Source organism: Plectrocnemia conspersa, unplaced genomic scaffold, assembly GCF_051122295.1.
Source record: "Plectrocnemia conspersa isolate PC_06_02 unplaced genomic scaffold, ASM5112229v1 ptg000009l, whole genome shotgun sequence".
NCBI classification, from domain to species: domain Eukaryota; kingdom Metazoa; phylum Arthropoda; class Insecta; order Trichoptera; family Polycentropodidae; genus Plectrocnemia; species Plectrocnemia conspersa.
This window is the reverse complement of record NW_028277173.1, coordinates 23215479-23240710: the sequence shown is the minus strand read 5'-3', so window position 1 is coordinate 23240710 and position 25232 is coordinate 23215479. Positions and strand designations below refer to the sequence as shown.

Genomic DNA, 25232 nt, shown 5'->3' with positions numbered 1-25232 from the left:
TAAAAATATAGGTACCTGTATCTAAAACTGCTTTTTGTAAACTACTACTAAATCTATTATGCACTTAAACTTTCGTCTCTTTTCAGCTCGGACGGAGACGTGACCGTACTGTGTTGGGGGCCTGAGACCTTGGGGGCCATTCTCCAGTCCAGCCTGGGCCGCCTCCCCCGCCTGGCCAACCTTCGACTGACACCGGGAATACCCAGACTAAACAGCGAGCCAGCCCTGTTTTTACAGGTGAGCCGTTTGCTCCCGGGCAATAATCCTCAGGCAGACGTTCGAGTGAGAGTCTTTCTCACTTCGCCACCGTCTACGTTTATGACTTTCTTTTACGACCTCTTATTTTAAATGTTTACCGTGATAAACCCGAATGTTACACACTTTGTGTTAAATTCACGACGCCACATTCGCTTCGAGTCGCGCATAAAATTTTCGCGCGAGTGCCTCGCTCCATTCACTTCTATAGGTTATTATACATACGTACTACGTACGACGTGAACGATAATGTGAATGCTCCTTTGTGAATTTCCAATATGAGAAATATTCACCTTACCGAGAAAAACCGCTTAAAAATAATCAATATTTTGACTTGGTTCTATATAAATCTTCCAAAACCATCTACGCTTCTGGTTTTTCATTGCTCGATTAAGTCGGGCGTCCATATGACGTCGACAAAATAATTAAATAAAAATAACATACTTACAAATAATGTTCCCGGATGACAAAGGATATCTTACAAAATTCAGATGCGTTAATTTTATTTGCGCTTCAAACATCAACCCAAATCACGTCATAAAAAATGAACTTTACCGAAATAGAAAATTCACATAAAGCAGCTACGACAAAAGTAAACGTCATATTCGACAAAAATACGACCGCACGTAAATAAATCGAAAAATCGAACACAATCTAACTCACAAAAAATTCTATTACTGATGAAATTTAAATTAATCGTTATGAAACTAAGCGTTATGAAAAAGTGCGGTAGCACATTAATGAACTTCTGAAAAGTTATAAATCACATTGACCGGAAAGAACACAATCGCGATCGCCTGTGATATTGAAGTAGTCTTACTTTTATAGCTTATACAGAAAAGGGTATTAATATAATTAAAGAGTATTACGATAATATTTGTATTGTAAACGAATAAACTAAGCTATCAAAGAAAAAACTGGGATCGGTTTGCAAGAGCCACAAAGCAGTTGCTGTTGTAACATTATGAGATCCCAAGTGACTATTTGCCCAATATAGGAATTATTTTAAAGCAGCGATCTCGAGCTGATCCTGAACTATGTATAAAATGTATATTTATAACGGTATAATTTGTTTTATTTAGCGAACTTTTCTATCTTCCCTTGTGTGTTGAAAAAATGTATGTTTATTTTTTAGGGTAATTTACAACATATTCAACCTTTTTGCCTTTGACGTACATCCCTCCTATATACATACACCGCTTCCAATGTCGTTTCCATTTATTGAAACAGGCATTTTTTTAAGATAGCCTTGCTAAATAATCACATTGACCTCTAGTGTATAAAATATGTATGCTTTCAGCGTGGATTCTAGTTTTAAAAACGGAGCAGATAGTAAACTAATAAAAAAAGTGTTCATATTATATGCACACAGTGGTTCTAAATAATTGTAGCTCAAATGAACTTTATAATAAATAAGTAAGAAGCATAGCTACAATTAAAAATAAGCGCAAATTTGGGTCGATGGCGTACGCAGATTTTTATTATAGTAGTTGAGCTGAGATCGCACAATCCCAACGGAACGCTTAAAAGTTTAGAAAAGAAACATGAAAAAAGTAAAAGGGTCAATTTCCAGTTTATATCAAGTTAAAGAAACTCTCAGAAGGGTAAGATGAATCCCAAAGTTTTTTGCGGTTATGGCGATATTAAAAAAATTATATCATCCTTTTTTTCCTGCGTATCATCCCTCACGAGTTTGCTTTATTTATAATAATATAATTAATGTAAAATATTATAAAATTGTTTAATTATTAATGATGATACAGACGATCGTCCTGAACCAAAGACCTGTGGTGTGGGAAGGTGCTGAATTTATTTTGAGCTGCGTCGCTCAAGGTTCACCTCACATGAACTTCCAATGGCATAAAGATGGGATCAGGGTCAATGTCTCCAGAGCAACGAGGTAATATTAAATCGAATTAAGATACATTTATTATTGTCTATATATTACTTTAGTCGCATTTACAATTTACTACATATCCTCTATTTAATTATTTGATGATAAACATTTCTTTTTCTGTACATTAATCAACTATAGTATTCTTCTCTTTTGACAAATGTGTCCAAAAAACTGAATTCTCAAATATATTTTTAACTTTGCTACATTACCCTACAATACCAAATCTTGAAGACGTAAGTTATTTGTCATTTGAAGTGTAAACGTCGTTGATTTTCATCGATATTTGTAGTCTCTAGTGCGCTTCCAGGAGGTGATGCTCTTTATGATCTGAGCGTCAAGACACAATAGAATCGAGTGTGTCAGGTCTGGTTTTGGTATCGCGTTATATACACGCTTTGTGGGCCCGCCGTATCCCCACTACGTACGTCGATAGGGATCGGAAGATCGCAGCGCACGTCTTCGCGGCACGGCACGTATCGCTTGCGGAACTTAAGATGTACTATGAGCCGCTACAACTTCATCATATATACGCATGTAGGCGATTAAATATTGAAACTGAACCATACCTTCATTGGTATTGTGATATGCTCCATATATTCGATTGCATTATTTTGATCATCGTGATTTATCTTTCTATTCCATGCTCACATACCTCGTTAGATATAATAAAAGAAATTCGTTGGTTTGCTTATTATTTGAGCATTTATCTATCAGCATAACGAAGATTATAGATTTGTTTACCCCCTCTCCAGTCCTTCCAATACAAATCTGAAATACTTATTGGGTGCTTGGATTTTTTCTGACAGGATTATTCCGTACACGAATTATGCGGACAAGAACTTTCAGAAACAGGATTTTATTCTCCGTAAATACAATATTTATTAATATTTTTACCATTTAAATTTATTCACATTAATAACATAAGTTGATAAGGCGACGCTAAAAGCAGAACTAAGCCGATATATTTTAGATAGGCTCCCTTTTAATGCGAGCTCATATCATGTGATATTTATAGGATATGACTCGAGAAAAGCAATGAGTTTTAATGAATACCAATTTATCTGTGGTTTAATCATTTTATTACGCATTAATTTAACCTTAATGAACAAAAATATAATGTCGTTAAAAATGTGTAAATTCATTTGACTGACACTATATTTCTACTAGCGAAAATATAATTTAACTATTATGCGCTAGTGAAATTATATGATGCTCTATAATGTGTATGAAACTCAATTTGACAGTTGCAAATATTAAGGCCAAGTTCAAAATACAAACTAATTCAACTTATATCTCATGTGAAAATAAGCGAAAGATGAAGTACGTTGGATATTACACTATGTTTTATATTTTTGATGGCCATCTTTAGCGATTCTAATATTTACTTATAATACAAAAGTCTTTGTCAAAGTATATTCAAACTAAATTTTGGTCAATATGAGGATGCAAAAACAATTATCACTTCTCAGAAGTCAAAAATTCACGTCAAAAGCAATAGTGACGGCACCGTCGCAGTGGGAACGCTCGGTAACGAGCGCAAAATTCGTATCCGGAAAAATCACCGAACCACTTATTTTTGTTTAAATAAAACAAATCGTTACAGAAACACATGGTCAAGAATCGTAGCACTCGAAGGATCCACCGGTTTCAAATGGTCAGCGCTACTCGGAGTAGCTCGTGCAGCTCGTTTAGACGCAGGAGTATTTAGATGTCAAGTGGTCGCTTGGGGACGTCAGCAATGTCGATCCATTCGACTTCACGTATTAGCTCCTGAAGTTCGATTAGCACCGATGAGCGTCACTGCACAAAAGGTATATTATATAACACGAGAAATAATTAAAAAGTAGTTAAATAAATTATTTATTTTATTTATTTAAATTAAATTAAGGCCATAGTGAAAATAATACATTGTATTATTTTAATACACAAACAAAAAAAATAATAAAATATTACAATAATATTATGTGAATCGGACCAGCTCCTCGTAGCTGACATTAAACAGATCAATGTGCAATGTAAAGCCGGAGCCGGATGGCAACAGCCATAGATGAGTCGGCAAGTGCGTATGTCTTAGCCCCAACGGCTATCAAAAAAAGACGCGATCTTGATTCTCGAAAACGTTCTAGAACCTAAAACTGAAATTTTCCAACGCTCCTAAAAGAAAGGCGTTGAAATACAATATATATGTATATCAGCGCTTTCGAATAAGTGCTGATCGAATGCACAATAGAGCGCCTCATAGAAGGCCATTGGGGAAGATTTAACATAAACGCACTCGCCCACACGATTCCGGTTCATTATTCAATAAATTAAAATCTACACAATCCGCATACATTCTGATCGATCACGCGTTCCTTGTCATTCGTAATTATACTAATAATCTGAAGATGACAGCGCATCTTAATGAGTGCACTATCAAGCAGCACTCAGTTTGTGTCAAGTCAAGCTGTCTATAATTTGATGCAAATGTATACAACATATTTTGAGGAAGCCTTTTTCTGGGAATAGAGAGATAGAAAAGAAAATTACCACTTGGTTCTTAAAGCAGCTAAAAAAAATCTTCGCTGCGGTTTTACAGAAAGATTAGATACGTTCCTAAACGTGAAAGGAAATTAATTTGTTTTCATATCAGTAATCGTATCATGTTCATCTTCTCATTTATAAACATAAACTGCAAGCACAACGTTGATACTACCGAGGCCTGGAAAAATCTAATCTAGCATAAACAGAAGTTCAACAACCAAATAAAAAATCTCTTTCCAAATTTCACTCGTACATACTAACAACAATTATTTAAATGTGCTATGTTAATTTAATTACAGGGCGATAACGTATCTTTAACATGCCTGTCAACAAATAGCGGTATATTACACGGAAAACTCGGTTACAGTTGGACTCGTAATAAAGCATTGTTTCCACTGACGCCTGGTTCAGAAGTTTGGGAAGATTTAGCACCAGCTGGAAGTATTCTACATCTATATAACATTCAAGTAAGATATTATTTTATTAAAATGTATTTATAAAGCTAATTCAATATTTATACATTTTAGAAATCTGCCGAATATAGTTGTCACGTTAGCAGTGCCGTTTCAGCTCGTGTACGTTCCGTATACGTAAGAGCCATAACTACAAGTTCCAATGGTGGATTGTGTCCTTCGGGGATGGCTTGGGGTCTCAAATGGCCATCGGCTGCTCCCGCTGATCATTTATTGGAGTGTCCTATTGGTTTCACGGGACATGTTACTAGGTTTGTTGATAATATATCGAAGGCATATTAATGCATTATTTAATCCTAAATATTTTATTGCATTACAGAATATGTGAAATGAGGAACGCGCCCTTTGAATCTGAATGGAATATACCAGATTTCAGTAACTGCATAGCTGATGGAATCACTGATATTTATAATGACGTATGTATAACATTAAATCGTGCAAAACTATTTTTTTGTTGGTCTAAATTAATTTTATTAGTGAGCTGTAGACGTTTAAAAAATCAGATAATAATCATGACAAGGCTAAAAACATAAGAATCAAATAAAAATCAATTTCGGGCATCGTGTTTCGTACTCAATTTATATTATTATTCATAAGAGATTTATAATACAAAGATTCTCGTGTTTTACTGCGACATCTACGTAGTGTTTCTTCTGGAGAATTATTTCTCTAGAATTAATGATAAATCAAAAACTCTCATTTCTCGAGAAATGTGCTGATTTCTCGATAATTTTCAGTCTTTTTTTGTTAAAAATTAAATTCGTACAAATATATTTTTAAATGATTTTACAACTGCTGCAATTTTTCTACCGTTGCATAAAAAGTGTATGCTGCAGATGTTTGAACATATGCATGTTTTCTTCGAAGCTTTCATTTGAATAACAAAAAAATGTTTACTATTATCTTAACTACTCCAATCGGTTTTATCTTTGCTTTAATAATCTAAAAACTACCTTAATAATCAGATAAGACGAAACCGCTCCGCGTGGCAATCGACAGATTTCAAAAATGTATGATAGCTTTCACAGTATGAGCCTAGTCGACGAACTTAAACCTGTTTTTTTTAAATAATCCAGAGGTTTATATCTTTATCTTGTTTGAAATATGCAAAATGTAGGTAGCAACAGTTATTGTCATTTTTTCTATAATTCGAGTATAAATGCGAGAGCTTGAAATTCCTTTGTAACTAACTCGACGTTCTATAATCAATCGAAGTAGATTGCTCCGTTATGGTTCTTGAATTATTCGCGTTCGTCCTATTGTAATTTTTTTCTCTTTAACTTTCTATTAAACTTATAAAGATATCTACATAAATATAACATATTCATTTTCTCAAAAAATTTTCAAAAATCAAATTTTTCTGGAGAATTCTCGAAAAAATGTAGAAGTGAAAATGCGAATTCTTATTTATCTAGAAATTAAAATGCCTATGTCTATGGATAATAATATAGGATTATTAAATATAAAATACTTTCCCTTTTTAACCAATCAAAATTCTCTTTTATCGGAATTTTAATGGAGTTCCTCTATAAAAATAATATTTTGATTCGTATTATTTCTAGTAAAACTTACACGTTTTTCTGCGTCTCATTTAAAATAACTGTTGTATGGGACCTTAAATACATCTTTCCCAATACTATTTCAATTAAAAATTTATAAATCCTTCCCAAATTTCTCAAATATTATAGATGACCGGATTATTGCGCACAAGAAAATTCCACACCAAATGATTCCAACTGCTTTATATTTATTTTATTCTTAAGTAAAAATTGTGTAATTATAGAAAATGTAAGTGTATCACACCAATGTCAATTACTAATATAATTGTAAAATATTAAATTAAATTAAAATCATAATAACATCTGTTTTATAAACAGAATTTTGTATATAGTATATTTACAAATATTGTATGTGTATATTGATAATCTATGATCAGAATTTTCGCTGTGCTCAATTTTTGTATGCGCAATAATCACTGAACCAATATTATAACAAAGTCATCTAGAAACAAAATGCTATTTAACTTCTTTACATTTTTTTCAATTTGCCCAAAGATGCGTTCAAGTGGAATGTAGCTATGTATTACCAACTATTGGAAAAATTAGTTTGACCTACTTACTGTGAATCTAGACTTTTGAAAGAAAATTAGATACTATTCATCCGACACTAATCGTAAAGTACCTACAAACAAACATTCTATTTAGCCTATGAAATATATCGAAACTATTTCATTTAAAGCTTAAAGTCTGTCTTTCTCAATCCAAGTGTGAATAATTACATTTTTTATTGTAAGTGAAACTGTTCATGTATTTTTATTTTAATATATAAATATATATATACATTGTGAAAGACTTAAAAAAAATTATGCAAAATAAGGAACAGTGTAGCGTGAAATTTTAAGATTTTTGCCGCAGAAACTGCCTGTCTATAAGATAAATTTGACAAAACTATTTTGTATATTTACTAAAAGTTTTCTTGTAGGAAATATTTAAAGAGCGTTAAACCATCAAAACGGTAATCGATATGGAAAAAAAAACTGGAATGCAGCTCAATTTTCAATTTCTTAATACCTTGAATAAAAAAAGCCATAAATTCTTTTACTACGCGTCTAAATATGGTGTTTGCTTTAAAACCTTTAAATAAATTTGTAAAACCTGGGGAGGGTGAGAAAAAACTTATGTTTTACTATACATACATAAAAATACTATTCACATAAAATAATTTTAACCTTATTTATTCTTAATACATTATTTAATTTAAATTGTATTAATATAACTCGTAATATTTATGAATTGCTGAAAATAAACGAAGAGTGTATAAAATAATTATTTATTAAGCAAAAGTTTTCAATGGAAATTTATTCTTAATACATAATTCAATTCAAGAAATATTAATCTAATTCTAGATATTTATGAACCAAAACTCTTCAAAATACACTCAATTTGTGTATATTTTAAAATTAAATAGTATATTATTATATATACACATATACGTAGTATATATTTATATACATCTACTAACATATACAATAAAGCTATTTTGTTTTATATTTTTTACATATATGTATGGGATATTTGAATAAAAAATTATATTAAAATAATTGGTAAATAGGTTTAGTCAAGTTTAGAACCATTAACAAAATTCCAAGTGGACTGTGTGTTTATTATGGGCAACAAATTAAATGGTCAGAATTCAAATCAACTTTGGGTCAGAATAAAATTCAAATCTCGGTCAGAATTTTATTAACAGCATAGTCATAATTATATTTTTCAGGTTCAGAAAAAACATCAAATGTGTAGAATTAAAATAGCATACGGTCGGAATAAAAATATATGATGATGAATAATAAAATATTGAATCGTCATAATTATATTTTTCAGATTCAGAATTAATATCAAATGATGAGAATAAAAATAGCGTACGGTCGTGTGAATCTTAAATAGGCAATAAATTATTTATTTTAGAAATATCTTATAAAATATCTCGCTCGCAACCAAACTGTTGGACAGGTTAGGTACGAGCGAACGTATGTCAGAACTTGAACACCCCATCAGTGACTATCAATAAATATATTTAATTGTATGCTGGACCCAAAGGTATTCAGAGCGAAGGACGAAGCGGGAATAACAACAGAGCGGCGGCGAATAGCACGCTTGGTTTTTTGTGCTGACGTCTGATAATGTTGTGAATCCAACCAAACAAGTTGCCTCAAAAACATATTGATATTGACCATGTATTATTATGCTGAGCATCTATCAATATAAACCTGTCATTGAGGTTAAAATACAGATAATATAATATAAATACTGGCTAATTTTTATAAATATTGACCAATGAACTGTAAATATTGACTGAAAAAAATTATTTAGAGCATCTGTCAAAATAATTCTTACCATTGAATATAAATTCTGATCAGTCCAATTTAAATTCTAACCGTTTTATATGATTTCCGATCAATTGATTCCGCTTATATTCTGACAATAACTGACTATAATTTAATATAAAGTTTGACCACAACCTTGTTAAAATTCTGTCTCGAAAAATATTTTTGTTAAAAAAAGCATGCATTTTTATATTTTTTAATATCTAATAATAATTTCCTTAGATCTGAAATAATAATGATTTATTTTGAGCACTAATAAATAAATACTTACAGTTTGAGAAAATAGCTTACGGATACGGAAACACTACTACAGTTGGCATAATAAAAAAATATCTATCGTACGTCAGTAAAAGAACGATGCTGTATCCTGGTGAGGCTGGGCAAATTCTCCGTTTACTAAAAGAAGCACTGGATTATCTGCGTTTTATTAATAATAACGCAGAAAAGGATGAATCGGTCGAGCCGTATTTCAACATTATCAACTTACTTTTAAAAACTGAACATGGAGTTTTGGATCAACAAGTAATTTAAACGATTGGTATAATATTGTATCATATAATATAACATTCTGTATATTAATAATTGAATTCAGGGTTTACAAGAGCTCCAACAAGCAATAGTACAAGGTGCAATTTTGAACAGTGGAGTCTCGTTGCGTTTGAGTGAAATCACTGTATATAGTGATGTATATACAAAACCATACGTATCACATAGATCTGAATTTCCATTTAGGAATTTAAGGTACACTGTATTATAATAGATAATAAATAACATAATAAAACTAAAAATTTTATGAACTTTACAGTCATGATAGATGGGATAAAGAAAACATCATACTCTACTTCACAACATTGGATGGAATGACTAATCTACCTGAAAGATTACACTTGAATTTTATCAACTATAGAAATCTGACAAAGTATTATACATCTTTATATTATACGGCAGAAGTTAAGTAAGTTAACATTCCGAATAATATGCAGTAATTTATATTATGGTATTAAATATTATATCATTTATAGAGAAGGAAGCGGTTTAGAATTTTGGGTGGCTTCACACATAACCGTTGTGCGTGTCGCTACAAACGAAGGAATGAATTATAATATTCCAACGGGAAAGTTATACTTCTCCTTGCACTTACATCACACTACTCCCATCACCAGACAGAAAAGTATTTATTAAACAAATTTAATAATATTAATATAAATAATACAATATAAATACTAATTTACAGCCGAAGGATCTATAATATGCGGTAGATACGAATCAGGGGTATGGATAGCAGCTTGTGAAACTAAGCGCTTAGCTCCCGATATAACTCAGTGCTCATGCAAAGATCAAGGAATGTATGCCCTTCTTTTAGCAAGGCAAACGTCACAGGTAAAATATCGCTTTTAAATATCACCTATTCATATTATAAATAAATTTTATTGTTATATTTAGGAAGTTGAAATAGACGAGGGGCAAAATATTGAATTGGTAGCCGGTGCGTTTGGTGGAGGAGCTCTCGGAGTTTTGATATCAGGGCTGTTACTTTTACCGGCTTGGCTTCGGAGAAGGTGCTGCTTGATGTATCTGAAGCTGCATTATTGCTTTGTGACGTCTTTCGCATTAGGATTGATGCTATATTGTCTCACTTCCGATGTATGTACAGACGTCCTTTTTGTATAATTATATTGATTGATGATACTGTTTTAATAATTTGTTATTTTATAGCTATGTGGTAATATGGCTGGTGGTTGGTTAGAGCTTTTGCTACTCGGAGGTGGTGCAGCTCTAGTCGCACAATTACTTTTGCTCCATGCAGAACTTGCTTGGCCGGCCCCTCCTCCGCCTCATCTTCCAAGGACAATTTTAATGCTCATGACTGGTAATATTTATTTATTTTATAATCCATAAAAAAGTAATTTAAATGAAAAATATAAATTGTGATATACATTCAAAATACTACAACTTAGTTGAACTTTCACTTCAAGATACTTTTTTTGTATCAAATTCATTACCGAGAAATATCAATACTGAAGCGAGAAAACAAGTTTTCTTTTTTTCTCCATAAAAGCTGATTATTTTATTAACCCAAAACAAAGACATTCTCTAAGAGGGGCGAACATCTTCCTCTTTAGAGTCGGTTGAAAAAAATAATGAAATTATATCATATCTGAAGATTAGTTCCAGCTTCTTAATTTATAAAAATAGCGGAGAATAACTCTCAGCATGATGAAAGCGTTGAATATATGTTTTGCTTTTTCAGGTGTATGCGTTTTAGCGGCTCTTTGCTCTAGAGCTGCTGGAGGAGAAGATTGGGGACTTCGATTTCAATCCACACCTCTGACAGTTTTTGCTTCTGCCTCTGCACTTTTAGCAGCTCTTCATTTTCTATTATGCATATGTGTTGCAGCAAGGTTGCGGTTATTGGCTACAAAATTACCGGACAGAAATAATTACATTCAAAAGAGGTATAATATTATCTGATAAATCTCTTGTCACCCACTAAATATAATAACCATCACTTACCTATAGAATCGGATTAATGAGAAGGAGTGCTGCAATATTTCTCTGCAGCAAAGTATTAGAAGTTGCTAGCATTGTCCATTATAACATCCCGAGTGCCATATCTAGCAACGCTTTAGCAGCTGCTGCTATTCTATTGGTAAATATCAATAGATATATATAAATAATTATATAATAATAAAATATACAACATAAATACTTACAGGGAACGATGGTATTTGGTTGCTATATAATAAGAGATGAAACAGCTGCTGGATTAGGAAGATTGCTACATCCAAAAGAAGCGGATTGGGATTGCAGCTCAGATTATGTTAACACGTCTCATAGTTGTTCGTTTATTGCTTTAATGTATCTAATGTATTTATGTGTCGTTTAAATCAATACTAAACATATTCCTTACAGTTTTTATCAAACAAGGTTGTGAAGCTGAATCACACAGTGCTCCAATCGGAGACAATTCTATATCTTTAGCGCAGCAGCCTCCACATCATTGGCTAACTCCTTCTTCGCATAGCCATCATTCGTCTGATCATAGAGATAGGTACTTAATATTAATTGAATTTTCTTTTTATTCGTTCGTTGCTTACATATTTAGTCCATGAAATCCTTAGATAATCATATTTTTAAGGCCTCGAGTCCATTCATGCTTACAACAAACACAATCCAAATCTCATATGTTGTGAAATATGCTTAGTTGCACTCTAGGATCCCGAAGAAAATAGACTCTCTGATTTTTTTGCATATGTAGATTAAATTGGAGACTAAGAGAACATGATTCTAAAGTTTTATGTTTTTATTAATTATTACAAATATTTTCAGATCTATTGGTAAACAAGCAGATATTGTTAAGAGCGTAGAATTCAAAAATATTCCACCCAGCATGGACAGTCCTGAAAGACCATCGATGAGTTCGATGGTGGGACCCGTATCGAGTGTGTGCGATCTGGTCCCACCGTGTGCATCCACTTTACCACCTCTTGACCAACCGTCGCCGCATCCTCAAGAGTACGTCACTCGCGTATGTGTTGAGTTAGGTATTCTTAGTCGTTCGGCACAACCACCGCCCGGACCTCCTGAACCACCTATTCTCTTGTGTTCCGTAGATTTTGAACCGTATTCAGACCACAAATATGACGTTTCAAATTTAGATACCGCCGATAATTGCGTATTATGCGTCGGCAAATCGAAACAAGAAATGCCAGAGCTCGCTCCGCCGCCAATAAAGAGTTGCTTGAAAAACAAAGACGCACACCCGGTGTACCATAAAGAGATAGTCAAAAACTCTCCGTCGACCGAATCGGAAGACGAAAGCAACGCTGTGTCAGATCCAGAGTCTGGAAATAACGGCGATCAAAACGAGACCGACGAACAACCGAACATGGACGGAATGTTAGATCTTATATCGCACGACTTGGATTATTTATTGAATAGAACGACTCCAACGGCCCCAGCTGTGATTCCAAGCAATGTAAAACACGTTTGCCAACCCGGCGGTGAAACAAAAATGTTTGCCAAATTAGACAAAATACAAGAAGAAAGCTTATAAGATTCCATAATAATTTAAGTGTACAAGTCCTATATGTTTTATAAACCGTCCAGCACAACAATGTATTAAAATCAAAGGACACGGTGACGATTTCCGTTGACTGGTAGATGAAATTATATATGCAAAGATGTAAATTTTATCCTTAATCTATCTTCTAATGTAACCATATGTATTTATTACAGTACAATTTTCTTACTGTTTAAATTTCATTTAACAATAATTATATTGAGCATTTAAGAGTGACTGTAAATTTGTATCTAACTTAAATTATTGTTATTATAGTAAAAGGTAGAGCAGTAATTAATAAAAGAGCTTCGTATCACAATAAATTATAACATAATGTCATTAATATCATCATAAGCGAATATTTTTGATATATTAAATCATTTGCTTAAAAAAATATAGTTTTCGTCATATATTTTAATCTATTCATGATACATGTCAAAACACTGCATTAGCATTTGTGGTATTTATTATATGTAAAAAGTAATTGTAAATAATTTAAATTAAATGTTATCTGTGATATAAAATTAATATTTTGTATAAAATCATGTTCAAAGGGTACTAATAGATTGTTGTGTAAAATATTTATTGTAAGCGAAATAACATTTTCATAATTGAAATAATAAAAAAGATGTAATATAATTGTGTTTTAATATTAAATATTTTAGAAGATATATTTATTTATTGACTTTCAGTCTAATGGTCAATATTTACTTGTAAGTATTATGTCTGATTGACTTACCCAATTTTGTTCCGTTCAAAAAACAAATTCTGTGAATTTCAGTCATAGTAGATACGGCCAGGGACAATATTTTTGAGGAGAGGTCATTTGCCCTCTTGAATTTAGCCAGAAAAATGTATGTCATTTAATTAAATACTATGATTCGTAATAAAATCGAAATATTAAGAAAAGATAAAACGAAATTTTTTATACTAAACTGGAAATTCTCTATTTACCCCTCAAAAAATCTTTTTAAATACAGTCTGAAAATGTATGTCATTTAATTAAATACTATTTTTTTAAATATGGCATTTCAGTAAAATTATATCAGAATACATTTTCACCAGTAGATACATATTTTTACCAGTGAAAATATAATCTAACAGGTGCTAGTAAAATTATATGATTTCAACTTTTCAATATGTAGTAATATATACATTTACATGCTTATCATTATTTTTACATGCAATGTATAAATGTTACAGTGAGCGTGTATTTTTTAGTGAATTTATATTTTTGCTAGTGAAGTCCATATACATTTTTACCAGTAGATATATATTACTACTAGCGAAAATATAATTTAACCCATAGGCGTTAGTGACATTATGTGCTGCTCTAAAATGTCTATGGAACTCAATTTGACAGTTGAGAAACGTCCATTTGCTATTTAAGCTTTAACCTAATCTACACGAATTAACCAAACCCAACTTGCCCTAATGAAAGTTCTTAAACTACATAAAAAAAAGTCTAAAATACAAACTAAGCCAACTCATCTCTCGGGGAAAATAAACGAAAAAAGAAAAAGAGATGTCGCATTTCGCATATTGCTCCATAGTTTGACTGCACTTCGATATCACACTATGTTGAAAATATGATAGCCTATTATATTACTTTTGATATGTTAGTATTGGTCAAAGTATATTCAAACCGAATTTTGGTCAATAGGAGGGCGCAAAAACAATTATCACTTCTCAGAAGTCAAAAATTCACGTCAAAAGCAATAAAATCGTGTCGACTCCGTCGCAGTTGAAACGTTTTTTGCTTTTGGTCAAAATTCGGTTTAGATATGCTTTATTCGATTCTTAATTATTGTAAGTCGTAATATTGTTATAAAAAGTCTTAATATGAACTCTAGATAACCGAGCGTTTTCATTGTGACGGCGACGGCACGATTTTTGACTTCTGAGAAATTGTTTTTGCGCTCATAATTCATAAATAATTCGAATATTTGATTGATAACCCTACTCAGTACGTTTAGTCACCATACCGAATTGCATGTTCCAGAGAATGACTTATTTTGAATCCATTACACACGCCAAAGAGAATGTCATAAGATCTGTATTAAGACAAAAATAAAGATTCTGATTCTGTCCCGAATCATTAGCATTAGTCAGAAGATCGAAGACTGTAAGATACGTTACGTTGGATGATGGGTATATAATCCAGAAGAGTCATAATAAATCACCTTCTTTAAACAATTTCATCTGAAACTACATCTATAGTCAAGTCTTGGCCACAGAACTACTTTAAAACACCACAGAACTACTTTGAAACGACCCTAAGAAGTCCGAGAAAAGCAGCTGCTTCCCCTTTGACCAGATCCAGCTAAACTGTCACCCGAATTCATAAAAATTTAACCTGATTTTCGATACGACTTAAAGACGCAGTACTATGGTGAATAGTACAGAGGAATGAAAATTACTATCGCCAAAAAAAAATAGTTAAGCTAAGAAATAAGATTTAATTCTATAAAATAGTAGCCACTGATATATAATACTAAATAAATCGTTTTATAGCATAAGTGGTCATTTACCATTTTACCAAAACTGAGTTAAGAATGTATAAACACAATAAAAATTACCTCTTTTATCTTAGCAAATTTTAACTGAAATCCAAAACTAGTTATCTTTTTGATAGTTCGGGATCACCCATAATCATTGCATTAAAGGATGCTAACATTGACCACGAAACTACCATTCTCTTCAGACTTGGAATGACGAGAGTTCAGCCGAATGTGTGTATCGCCAGGTTCTGCACTCTATGCTTATTGTAATTACACTCATAATTTAACGCAAACACTAATGATTAGATGGCACATAAAGTTTTTCAGAATCTTTGGGTTGTGTAAAATCAGGAGATTGAAGAAATTTGATCCAGTTTTTTTTCTTTTAAGCTTTCTCTTTTATAGTCAGTTAAATTACTTAGCAATCAAACAATACAATATTTGAGAACATTGCATACGATTTAACGACAATAGCAATAAGCGAAACTAATATTTTCTATATTCTGACGGCTCAATAAATATTGAATGAACTAGATTTCAACAATCAGATATCTAAATACGTGATTCAGTCAATGAACAGATTATAAAACTTGTTACGATCGCAACAAATATTGATAATATCTTTACCGACCCGGCGATAATAAACTCATTTCATCAGATAAGAGATAATATCTTTTTTATCGTACATAAAATAAAACAATTTAATGACTATAAAAGTAGTCTAATTTATTTGACATATTTAACAACATTTTTATATAAAAATTTGAAATGAAAACAATGCTATCCACAGTTCACAAGTATGTTTAGTAAAATAATAAAAATATACATGATTAAAAACTACCTGGCTCGAATATGAAATATACGTTTACATATTGTATCAAAATAGTTGCTTTATAAATAGCGCTAAACAGTTTTATTTAACACCTCGGTATTTTTTGTTAACAATCTCTAAATGTTTCACTGTTTCGGTGTAGTAACTAAAAGCAAAGCAATTTAGATATAGCAGCTAAATTAATAAGCGATATGATGATAGTTAGCAAATTAAAATATTACTCTTTATTTTTCCGTGCAACTTATAATTAGTTTATTCAATTCATTAAATTAACAAAGAAAAAATTAAAGGAATTGTTTAGAAGTAATAATATATTGAGGATTTGTTGATATATTAAGATTAATTATAAAAAAAGACTACAAATTAAAACACAGCTTTGTGCTAATTTTATATAAAAAATCAAGGAACATTTTAATATATTAACGATTTGATCAGATATGTGTCACCTTTCTAACATTATATTAACGACTTGTTTTTTTTTAGTGCTTTTCATGCCTGATTAAAAAATATATGCATACACACATCTTAGGCACTGATTTAAAAAATCATAAATTAAATTAACCAAAAAAAGTTGGAATCATTTCTTAATAAAAAAAATATGAACATCAATTTCCTTAAATTGTTATAATATATTCCGTATTATTCTTTTTATTATTATAAATTTTTATATTCACAAACGTCAAAAGCACATCAACTCTAATTTTATTTTTTGCGATAGTGTTAAGCACATTTATATAATTTAGACATAGTATAGTATTCGCATAAGTCCTGTTTATTTAAATATTAACATTTAGAAGTCAAACATAATTATTTTTCGATTTAGAAATATCTACTACTATTGATTATAAATAACCCGAAAGGTCACTTGATATATCAGTGCTCATATATCAAACTATCTTTATTTTATTTTTAATAAAATACGAAGTTATATATAATACATAAATATTTAATCACTCAAACAAAACTAAATTCTTCTCATCATTATTATAGATAGCAATTCAGTCTTTCTATTTATATAGCCACATTAGTTTATTATTTTATATAAATAATCGACTCTATGTCATCTTTCATCACTTGACTTCAAAATAAATATAATACAATAGATAGCGGTATATTTAATCATTTGCTTCCGGAAGAATTTGTGACCTTATTTGCTGATACGTAAAGATAACATATCAAGGATTTAACATGAAATTTGATATACACGTTGAATAAATATGGAACGAATCAATCAAATGGTATTAAAGAAGTTGTCTTGAAACAAAAACAACATTTATGAGTTGGTATATATAAAAGTTATAATTCTTAGTATAAAGAAGTTACCTTGAAACAAAAATAACATTTATGCATTCGTATAAATAAAAGTTATAATTCTTAGTATATCAAATCAACTTCATAAAAATACTTTGGGGTAATAAACTACAAATTATTGCGTACAAACATTTTTTATATTACTCTTTTGTAAATCTAACAATTAAAATCAAATTTGTGAATATGGTATATAACAATAATTAATATAATTATAAGAGTATGTATATTAAACAATAGAAATAGAAGACAGCATAAAAGTCGAGACTGAAATATTATATTTGTGACAACCGCATTATTTACTCAAAAATTTTAATGGACATGTTTATATGTTAACATGTTAAAATATGCTAATATCTTAAAGGCAATTTTCACATACAATTTTGGGTTAACCGATAGCAATTTATTTTAAAAACGCAACTCAAAAGAAAAATATCAAAGTTAATTCATTATCAACGTATACCGAGTAATGTCAGATATAATAAACATAAAAACATAAATTTACACTTTTATAACACACGTCACAGTAGACATAGACTCGTGTTCATAAAGTGTAAATTATCATGATTGACTATATGCAAATATAAATAAACAAGGTGTATAATGGAAAATCGCAAAAAAGAAAAAAAAAGTAGCAGTGCAAAAACGGTATCAATCCATAGTCTGAAATTAAACAATGAATTTCAGGTACCATATTGGTGACTGTTTATCTTTCCAATATAAAATCGAGTTGTTGTGCCGTTGACATTGTTCGATTCCTATCTAATTTCGCATCGAAACAATTATTGAAGGCGGAAATACGCCTTTCTCTCCTTTTGCTACAATTGGAACCAGTCGTCTTGTGTACGTTGCAGTCGCTGCAAGGATGAACGAATATGTCTACCCTCGGCCAGAACGACAGTCTCGCCCATGTTCCCCTGGTAGCTGTTGTCGTTGTCCAAAATTGTGACCACCGACGACGTGCTCACTCCGCCAACAGACGAGGATTGTCGTAAGCGGGAAGTAGGCCTTTTTCTACTCGTATATATATCAGCTGCATATTTACCGAATCTAAAAAATAATTTCATACAATTCAATCGCAATACATCGACAATACAACTAAAATATTGAATCATTTACTCGCTCTTTTCGCTAGTTCGCTCCACGTCTTTTTTTATATTGGCCAACGAGGAGTCCACTCTATTGAGAAATTCATCAAACGTCTTCTTTTCGTCTGGACTTCCGTATGAATATTCGCTACTAGCGATGGGAATTCCGGCTATGGACGCACGGTGACTCAAAGCTTCCGCTCTCAAAGGCATATTATCTGGAGGTATCTCGTAATCTTTCGGTACAGGTATCATAAGATATTCTTTTATAAATAAACTATCCGTCGCAAACAATCGATTTGCTCTTCTTATTTTTTCAGTCTAAAACAATATAAAATATATACATTATTATTTATAAACTAACATATAGCATAATTGATAAGTGAGGTATTAAATGTAAATATGCAAATTTGTAAAAAAATATATAAAAACATACAAAACATAAAAATAAATCTTATAAAAAACACTGACGTGTCTTAAATTAAGTAAAAGTTTGGAAAAATGTGGAAATTTAAAAAAATTCCTCTTTATAATAAGTACATATTTATGTTCTAGTAAAAATAAATAAGAATGACTGTAAATGAAAAGTGTTATATTTTTCCATAACTAAAACTACAGGCGGCCCTCGACTTTCGCACATAATTGGTTCCTGAAAATGTATGCAAATGTTGAATGTACGAAAGTCGAGGGAAGTAAAAATAATTAAAATTGTGTGTATTTAAAAATATTTATTTATCAAGTAAGTATAAGATGTTTAAGAGGCGTTTAAGAGACACGTTTAAGTGGGGTTTGCGGGTGTTTCCTTTGAAAAGTTATCAAGAGTTAACTCATTTCCACTATTCTTTTTCTTTTCTTCATATAGTATTTTATAACATGCTATGTTTTTATTGATCGCCCCACGGCACTTGAGATATGCGTTCTCCATTGGGATCACAATCTTCCATAATATTTAAAAATTTGTCAAGGTGTGTGAAGGCTTCATTCATATTTTTCATTGTTAAAGAGTTTCCAAAATAAACCTGTCTCAACTACATTAAATATTTGGCTAGAGGAATATTCTACATCTTCAATAATTTTGGATAATTAGGAAATAAATTCTTTTGCAGCATCTTTATCCGCATCAGCCGATTTTCCAGTAAATTTAATATTATGAAAAGAATACCTCATTTTAAAATTGTAAAACCAAGCGTTACTTGCTTGAAAAACCGTGTTAAAATATTTTTTTAATCTATCCTTCCAATCTTTGTGCAAACTAAGAGCTTTTGCTTGAATAATTGAAATACTCAGAGGGACATCTTTTTGATGTTGGTCATCGATCTACGATGACAAAGATTTTCCATTTCATCCATGTTTTTTTTTGCTGTGTTTTTTTTGAAACATATCATTAAAGCTTGTGGAAATATATCTTTATTTTCCACAATTTTGAACGTATTCTTTAATTATATTTTTATTTTGCAAAATTGAACATATCGTAGACCTGTTTGTATCATACGAACGTCTGATTGAAGCAAAAGATTCACCGCTATCAGAACGTTTTTAAAAATAAAAATAAAAAATAAAAAAAAATGTTTTTTTTATTTTTATTTTTAATTCGAATTATGCGAAAATCGAACGTTCGAAAGTCAAGGGCCGCCAGTATTACGATTTTTCAAGGATTGTTTTCTTGAGATATATTATATACATATATTAATAAATATAAATTTAAAACATTAATATACTGTTTTAGTGACACTACGAATATTATAGTATAATGAATTCATTATACGAAAACTCGAGTCACATTGTAAAGCGGTTAAAGGTTAAACATGCAAAAGACAAAAGTAATGATGATGTAAAAATAAATTACATATAACACAATAGTGCTGCCTCGTTCATTTTCTTGTACAAATCAATAATTTTTAGAACAGAGAAAGCAGTTTTTAACAAAAATAAAGATAAATTATGGTAGATAAGTGTATTAGTTATATATACAAAAGTTAGAAAATAAGTATTTTGAAAAATATATTATATATACTTTATAATTAATAAACATATCGGAATTAGTAATTATTATATAATTATAATTCCGATCAATCAACGCAGATTGGGTTTTCCTAAATTTTCCTATTCTCACAAAATAATTATTAAAATATAATCGAGTTGAGTAGTGCATTGTGACATCTATAGATTGTAAATTAAATAATAGTCAATAGTAAACATAAGATTTCACTGATTAGCAGACTGATTTCATTACTAATTTGGTAGTTAGGCAACAAATTAAATGGTCAGTTTTATATAGAATAATTATGTTGGAGTTTAAATATTACATTGATAGTATGCGAAAATTAAAAAAGATCTATCAAAACCGCTAAAAAGCGTGCTAATGCATATTCTCAGAACAGTGATTATGGCGCTTTACTTAACCTTAAAATGGTTATCAGAAACATTAGAGGACAAGCCCAGATAATTAAATAAAACGTGTTAATCTCTTATTCCTAGAATAAAAGCACATTGTCGGACAATCACTAAAAGCACTTAGATATGTGCTAATGTTTCATTCTCAAAAGAGAAAATAAATTATGTAATCGTCAAAAGAACCGCTGTTGTTAAAAAGCACGACTAAAATATCGCCTTTTAAGAAATGCAGTGCCGTATTTCCTGCTTATAACTTAGATCAGCCTTCTTGAGTTTAACACTAAATTTAAGGGTATAAACCTGTCAAATTGACGGGTGTCATTAAAAATACTAGGTATAAAATAGTGACCAGATTTAAAAAAATTAAATTAAATATAAAAAATCGTAAAATCCCAGAAAAAATACTGTCAGATACAAATCAAATCAGAAACCTAACACTATACCACTATCTTATGCGTTCATAATAATAGATACTGTACGAGCAATAAAAAAATAATAAACGCTGACCAAATCAATAGAGCGTGGAAAAACTCTTATCAGCAGATCTATGAAATACTAAAACCTGATACGGCAGTAAAAGGAGTGTCTGTCACAGGCGAAAATTAAGCATATTTTCAACAAAATCAGGGTAATTTAATTTAATTAATAAAAAAGAGATTGCTGCAGAAATAAAGCATTCGTAAAATGTCTTGAAAACAATTTATAGACATTGTATCCATGTAAATTTCAAAATGCAAGAGCATTTCAGTAGACCATTGTATTTATTTTTCTGTAAACGTATTTATTTCTTCCGTAAAAATGTATATATTTCGTCCGTATTGATATGTGCATGTCAACTTTTATGTCCAATTAAATTAAAATAAAATAAAAACTGTCACAGAATGTCAACAAATTAACAAATAATATTTTACGGAAAGCAATTCACCAATTTAGAACCAATAGCGTTATTGTTTAGCTCCGCCTTCGGTATATCCCTTGATGAAAGCGTAACTTCCAAGTGGCCATTTATGGGCGACTGTTCGATAATGACAAAAGATACATACGGCAATGTCATTCGCTGCAAGACAAAGACTATTGTTTCTAGGCATGTGTCTTAAAATATAATTGACGCTTTCGAAAATCTGCATGACTATTATGAACAAACTTGGGCGTTCCGAAATCAGGATTTCACTCATGTTTTATTTGGCTAAACATTTATTCAAGTGTATATTTTATAGTCAGAAATATGCTAGTTTGATTTTTATATTTTATTCTACTGAGTCTACTGTAATATGATTTGTTTACCAGGGGCATGCCAAAAGGGTGTATTTTTCCTCTAGTTTTCCTTTCCTCATTAGTCAAAATAAATCAGCTCATGATTGTTCTAAGCTGCTAAAGAGCAATCAATAAACTACACAGCCATTATTTATATCTTTGATTTTTGGTAAATGTTAATTTTACATATATTTAAATTATTCAAGTGTCTCATTTGCTGACCAGTCACACTCGCTCAGCTTTTCGTAAAATATGATTCGCCATTAAAAAAACTCATTAAATTTAATATATACCGCTTTTTTCTTGACTACACCCAATACATCCTAATTAAGGTTACTGATTAACTTAACAAAATAAAAGTAACAAAGTATAATATACTTTAAAAATATATTCTACATTATATTAATCAGTTGTTGACATATTTTGTACATAATTTACGTATACAATATATAATCGGAAGCTGTATCACTTTTAGAGAAGATATTCCGTGACATTCAAAGGTTACGAATATAATTACAAAATAAACGTTTAGTTTTACAAGGCCAAATAATCTATATAATATATAGTGTGACAAACAGTTAAGCACTTAATCAAAATAACCTTGAATGGCGGCAAATATAAATCTTTTAAGTCTTTTAATTAAATTTATATAATAAAAATAATAATTTAGTAGCTGATAAGGAATCACAACACGATTCGAGTGTATAAAACTTAGCGGGCGAGTGATAATTGTATTTCTTCTTACTTTGAGGAAAACTTAGAACGATTTCGATATCATTATATTATATAATAGGTAGATATTTTTAATTTCGCTCCGTGACGTGTGTACATTTCACTGATTAATTCGTTGATGCGAACACTGCATAAATGCAAAGTAAACAAGCGGAAGTCATGTGACAAAACAGTAGCATATTAACGATGACTTTCGATAAAATGCACTTTTTGTCGCGGAATATTTCAGTAGTATGTTAAAAAGGCGATCCGAAGGAATAGCGTACTGACCGTCGTGTGATACTTGAGCGCCAGGCCCTGCAGAGTATCTCCGGGCTGGACGAGGTGCCGGATGAGATTTCCGCCTACGGGGGCGCCCATGGAGGGACCGGAGCGCCGGGCGCACGCGCCATACTGTCGGCCTGCGCCGCGGTCGCCCACCAGTCGCTCTTCCTCCATCCGCACGACCGACTGCTGACTTTGTTTCGATGACACTGACAGCGAGCGAGATGCAACATCGGTTATCGTAACAGCCAATTTTTCGGCCATTGATAATCAATCTATATTTTAATAATCCGTAATATTTCCTTTATATTTTGCAGCTTGTTTTAAAATAGTTTAATTTAAACGTTTTTTTGCAGCCCAAATATATATATATAAATATATATATACATATATATATATATATTTATTTTGCTATAAATATTCATGTAATGGAATCAATAAAGCTTTTACCTTTTTTTTCTTTACTATCTTATATTTTATGGAGGGTGATGCTCGTGCTTTATTCTTGTGTAGAACCCCACGAGACGAGAGGGAGGAGGGGGACCAACCGATGTAAATAACCGGGGCATCATTTTTTATAAAGTGAAAAAATTGCAAAAAAATATTTCAAATTCTGGCGATTGATATTTAATTTTTTTATATAAATAAAATACGTATTAAGATAAATGCAAAGAGGTATAAATTGTTTTATTGCAGTGTCTGAGTTTCTGAGTATTGAATCTCCGTTTCTTTATCTAGGTATTAGTTTATTATTACAATTCTCTATGGGTCACAGTGCAAAATGTGAAATGGTATTAATTTACATTTTTTGGCTTTCATTTTAGTTAATACTAGAAACCGCTTAACTGTGCGTGTAATTAACTGTGCGTCTAATAGTATATTTTAGATGTCACTTGAATTTTTTGGAGAGGGGGGGGGAGCAGCAACAATAAACACCAGAGACCGAGTTTTCTCTCGTCTGCCCTGCCTGCACAAAATAACGTTGTAATGTGGCGATAAAAAGATTACCAAGTGGATCTTTATCGTCACTGTTATGATCTAATGACTAAAAAGCGCACTTTTATTGAAAATACATTACGTTGTCAAATGAATCTAAATATTTCGACATTAAAGAGTGCGCCATTTTGCATTAATTGTTCCAGCTCGTTATAACTTACGCCGAAAACGTTATTGTTTCTGGCAACAATGATGCCGTGGGCATAGGCAAGTAGGCGGTTGCCAATAGTGGCAGACGATCGTTAAACACATTTTTCAAAATATAGCAAAATGAAGTTTTTCAAGTGCAAGAGCAAACTCGAAACTCGAATGTCACTCCCAAGTCAAATGCTACACTGTGATTATTGATAATGCCTATCGACAACCTCCACAGCGACTTTATGTCATTTTGTAAATACAGCGAATCCGCATTTGGGCAAATACTCTGAAATACTCTCAGGTCATAATCAAAAAATAACTATTCATCGCGGCGAAACTAGATTAGTTTCATTTAGCTAAAATATTAAAATAATATTTTTTATTATCGCTGTGCGCATTTTCTGCCTACGCATTTTTCGCGTAGGCATTTATCAAATTGAGCTTTTTCGGATAATTTGCCTAATTTGTTGTTTGATAAATGGAAATGTTAGCCAACAAAGTTTTAACGCAGTTGAATTTTATTTTAATTGCAAACTCAAATTTGAATTTCGATATTGTATGTGACGTCACAGGCATGACGTCACATGCGCAGACGCGCCAACTGTCGGGGTCTCGGCAAAGCCGCAGAGCC

The 25232-nt window shown here is 31.4% G+C and overlaps 2 protein-coding genes and 1 long non-coding RNA gene across 4 annotated transcripts in view; 1 reads left to right on the top strand and 2 right to left on the bottom strand.

Annotated features, from left to right (window-relative positions):
- The window catches only part of LOC148232299 (uncharacterized), a 227079-nt gene extending 213349 nt beyond the window's left edge, over nt 1-13730 (top strand). For both annotated transcript variants that reach the window (XM_088192313.1, XM_088192314.1), the window contains 18 exons: nt 87-237; nt 2019-2155; nt 3756-3963; nt 4975-5142; nt 5203-5399; nt 5468-5564; nt 9305-9553; nt 9624-9772; nt 9837-9986; nt 10054-10202; nt 10266-10411; nt 10475-10675; nt 10748-10901; nt 11283-11487; nt 11552-11681; nt 11748-11871; nt 11945-12083; nt 12362-13730. In XM_088192313.1, the coding sequence (XP_088048439.1) occupies nt 87-237; nt 2019-2155; nt 3756-3963; nt 4975-5142; nt 5203-5399; nt 5468-5564; nt 9305-9553; nt 9624-9772; nt 9837-9986; nt 10054-10202; nt 10266-10411; nt 10475-10675; nt 10748-10901; nt 11283-11487; nt 11552-11681; nt 11748-11871; nt 11945-12083; nt 12362-13088 (3481 nt within the window). In that variant the 3' untranslated portion in view covers nt 13089-13730. The remainder of the gene's footprint in view (nt 1-86; nt 238-2018; nt 2156-3755; nt 3964-4974; nt 5143-5202; nt 5400-5467; nt 5565-9304; nt 9554-9623; nt 9773-9836; nt 9987-10053; nt 10203-10265; nt 10412-10474; nt 10676-10747; nt 10902-11282; nt 11488-11551; nt 11682-11747; nt 11872-11944; nt 12084-12361) is intronic.
- Nucleotides 10898-11951, bottom strand: LOC148232300 (uncharacterized). The gene is made up of 3 exons (XR_015810671.1): nt 11746-11951; nt 11546-11675; nt 10898-11447 (listed from the first exon to the last, which is right to left on the bottom strand). It is a non-coding gene; the product is annotated as an uncharacterized LOC148232300 (long non-coding RNA).
- Nucleotides 13731-16300: 2570 nt separating the features above from the next.
- On the bottom strand, nt 16301-23746 carry LOC148232298 (lysM and putative peptidoglycan-binding domain-containing protein 2-like). The gene is made up of 3 exons (XM_088192315.1): nt 23474-23746; nt 18855-19144; nt 16301-18785 (listed from the first exon to the last, which is right to left on the bottom strand). Exons 1-3 carry the CDS (start codon nt 23729-23731, stop codon nt 18554-18556), a joined length of 780 nt encoding a protein of 259 aa, XP_088048441.1. The 5' UTR covers nt 23732-23746; the 3' UTR covers nt 16301-18553.
- Nucleotides 23747-25232: the final 1486 nt, after the last annotated feature.